Here is a 2,446-nt window from a genome sequence, read left to right on the forward strand (position 1 = left end):
TTACATTGAAATCGTTTGCGAAATTATATGCTGACACCTACGAGGGTGTCAATTATGTGGAGTTCTCCAAGCGCCTATGGGGTGATATGTATTTCCATAGTAAATCGTAAGTGTGGAGAGAATTTAAAAAATTATACCATTTATTATAATATTTTCTCTTTTATTTTTTATAGACGTAAATTTACCAAGAAACCACCACACAATTCAGCACAACGTAGTTTTGTTGAATTTATTTTGGAACCAATGTATAAGTTAATTGCCCAAGTTGTGGGTGATGTTGATTCCACCTTATCGGATACTTTGGCTGAATTGAATATTCGTATAACAAAGGAGGAAATGAAAACGAATATAAGACCCCTCTTGCGTTTGGTTTGCAATCGTTTCTTGGGCGATTTTAGTGGTTTTGTAAGTATGTGTGTCGAACACATACCATCGCCGTTGGATAATGCCAAACGCAAGGTGGATCATGTTTATACTGGACCGAAAGAAGGTGATATGTATCGTGATATGATTCAATGTAATCAAACCGGTTCACTACTGGTACATAGTGCCAAAATGTATCCCACCGATGATTGTACATTCTTTCAGGTGAGTTTCGTTTTTGTCCTTGATTAATGGGAAACCCTCCAAAAGTTGTCGGAACAATAAATAAATTAATTTTTTTTTTTTAAATTTTTTGTAAATTTTAATTAATGTATTTTATTATAGGTCATGGCTCGTGTAATTTCCGGTACTTTACATGCCGGCCAAGAGGTACGAGTTCTTGGTGAAAATTACACCCTGCAAGATGAAGAAGATTCACGTGTCCTACAAGTTGGACGCTTGTGGGTCTATGAGGCTCGCTATAAAGTAGAATTGAATCGTGTTCCAGCCGGTAATTGGGTTCTCATTGAGGGTATTGATCAAAGCATCGTTAAAACATCAACAATTGTCGATATAAATGCTGCCGATGATTTGTATATTTTCCGCCCCTTGAAATTTAATACACAAAGTATTATAAAAATTGCCGTTGAACCTGTAAATCCCTCGGAATTACCCAAAATGTTAGATGGTCTGCGTAAAGTTAACAAATCATATCCTCTACTTTCAACCCGTGTCGAAGAATCTGGTGAACATGTTATTTTGGGTACTGGCGAATTATATCTGGATTGCGTTATGCACGATTTGCGTAAAATGTATTCGGAAATTGATATCAAAGTTGCCGATCCAGTTGTGGCATTCTGTGAAACAGTTGTTGAGACAAGTTCCCTGAAATGTTTTGCCGAAACGCCGAATAAGAAAAATAAAATCACCATGATTGCGGAGCCATTGGAAAAAGGCTTGGCCGAGGACATTGAAAATGAGGTGGTCTCAATTAATTGGAATAAAAAGCGTATTGGAGAATTTTTCCAAGTTAATTATGATTGGGATTTGTTGGCGGCTCGTTCCATTTGGGCATTTGGTCCTGACTCAACTGGACCCAATATTTTAGTTGATGACACGCTTCCATCAGAAGTAGATAAAACTCTGTTGACGTCCGTTAAAGATTCCATTGTACAAGGTTTCCAATGGGGTACACGAGAAGGTCCATTGTGTGAAGAGCCCATACGTAATGTGAAATTTAAAATTTTGGATGCTGTCATTGCTAATGAGGCATTACATCGTGGTGGTGGCCAGGTTATACCCACAGCTAGAAGAGTGGCATATTCGGCTTTCCTTATGGCCACACCCAGATTAATGGAACCCTATTTGTTTGTTGAAGTACAAGCTCCAGCTGATTGTGTTTCAGCAGTATACACTGTGTTGGCCAGAAGAAGGTACATTTTATTTCCTTCTTAAATCTTAAAATTATATTAACTTCTCCATTTTTCAGAGGTCATGTGACGCAAGATGCCCCCGTTTCTGGTTCTCCCCTCTATACAATTAAAGCTTTCATTCCTGCCATTGATTCATTTGGTTTCGAAACAGATTTACGTACCCATACACAGGGTCAAGCATTTTGTCTGTCAGTTTTCCATCATTGGCAAATTGTTCCTGGTGATCCATTGGATAAATCAATTGTTATACGACCATTGGAACCTCAACAGGCATCCCACTTGGCCCGTGAATTTATGATTAAAACCCGTAGACGTAAGGGTCTTTCAGAGGATGTCTCGATTAATAAATTCTTCGATGATCCTATGTTATTGGAGTTGGCTCGACAGGATGTACTGCTTAATTATCCCCTATAATATGGAATATATTAGACGATGTAATATTAATAAGAGTAAAACACCTTTCGGAAAAATAAACTTTTTAAAAAGGAATTGCTTACAAAATGGAATGTGATTATATATATATAATTTCCCATCTGGATGAAATTTGCAATGCTACTCTCGTGATATTGTGAATTTCTCATTGGCGTGTTTGTGTTGAAATGAAAGCAAGTGTTAGACTCGTTTAACCCGAAGTTGTAGGGAGTAAGAAA

General features: G+C 37.5%; 1 protein-coding gene across 1 annotated transcript in view; it reads left to right on the top strand.

The window, feature by feature from the left end:
• LOC133336337 (116 kDa U5 small nuclear ribonucleoprotein component-like) overlaps positions 1-2,226 on the top strand; it is a 5,779-nt gene extending 3,553 nt beyond the window's left edge. The window contains exons 3-6 of the mRNA XM_061544630.1: positions 1-106; positions 174-588; positions 709-1,796; positions 1,853-2,226. The exon at positions 1-106 is cut by the window's left edge and continues 178 nt beyond it. Of these exons, the coding sequence (XP_061400614.1) occupies positions 1-106; positions 174-588; positions 709-1,796; positions 1,853-2,210 (1,967 nt within the window). The 3' untranslated portion in view covers positions 2,211-2,226. The remainder of the gene's footprint in view (positions 107-173; positions 589-708; positions 1,797-1,852) is intronic.
• Positions 2,227-2,446: the final 220 nt, after the last annotated feature.

The sequence above is a fragment of the Musca vetustissima genome, unplaced genomic scaffold (genome assembly GCF_032173495.1).
Source record: "Musca vetustissima isolate MV318-11 ecotype Yass unplaced genomic scaffold, APGP_CSIRO_Mvet_v1 utg2835, whole genome shotgun sequence".
NCBI classification, from domain to species: domain Eukaryota; kingdom Metazoa; phylum Arthropoda; class Insecta; order Diptera; family Muscidae; genus Musca; species Musca vetustissima.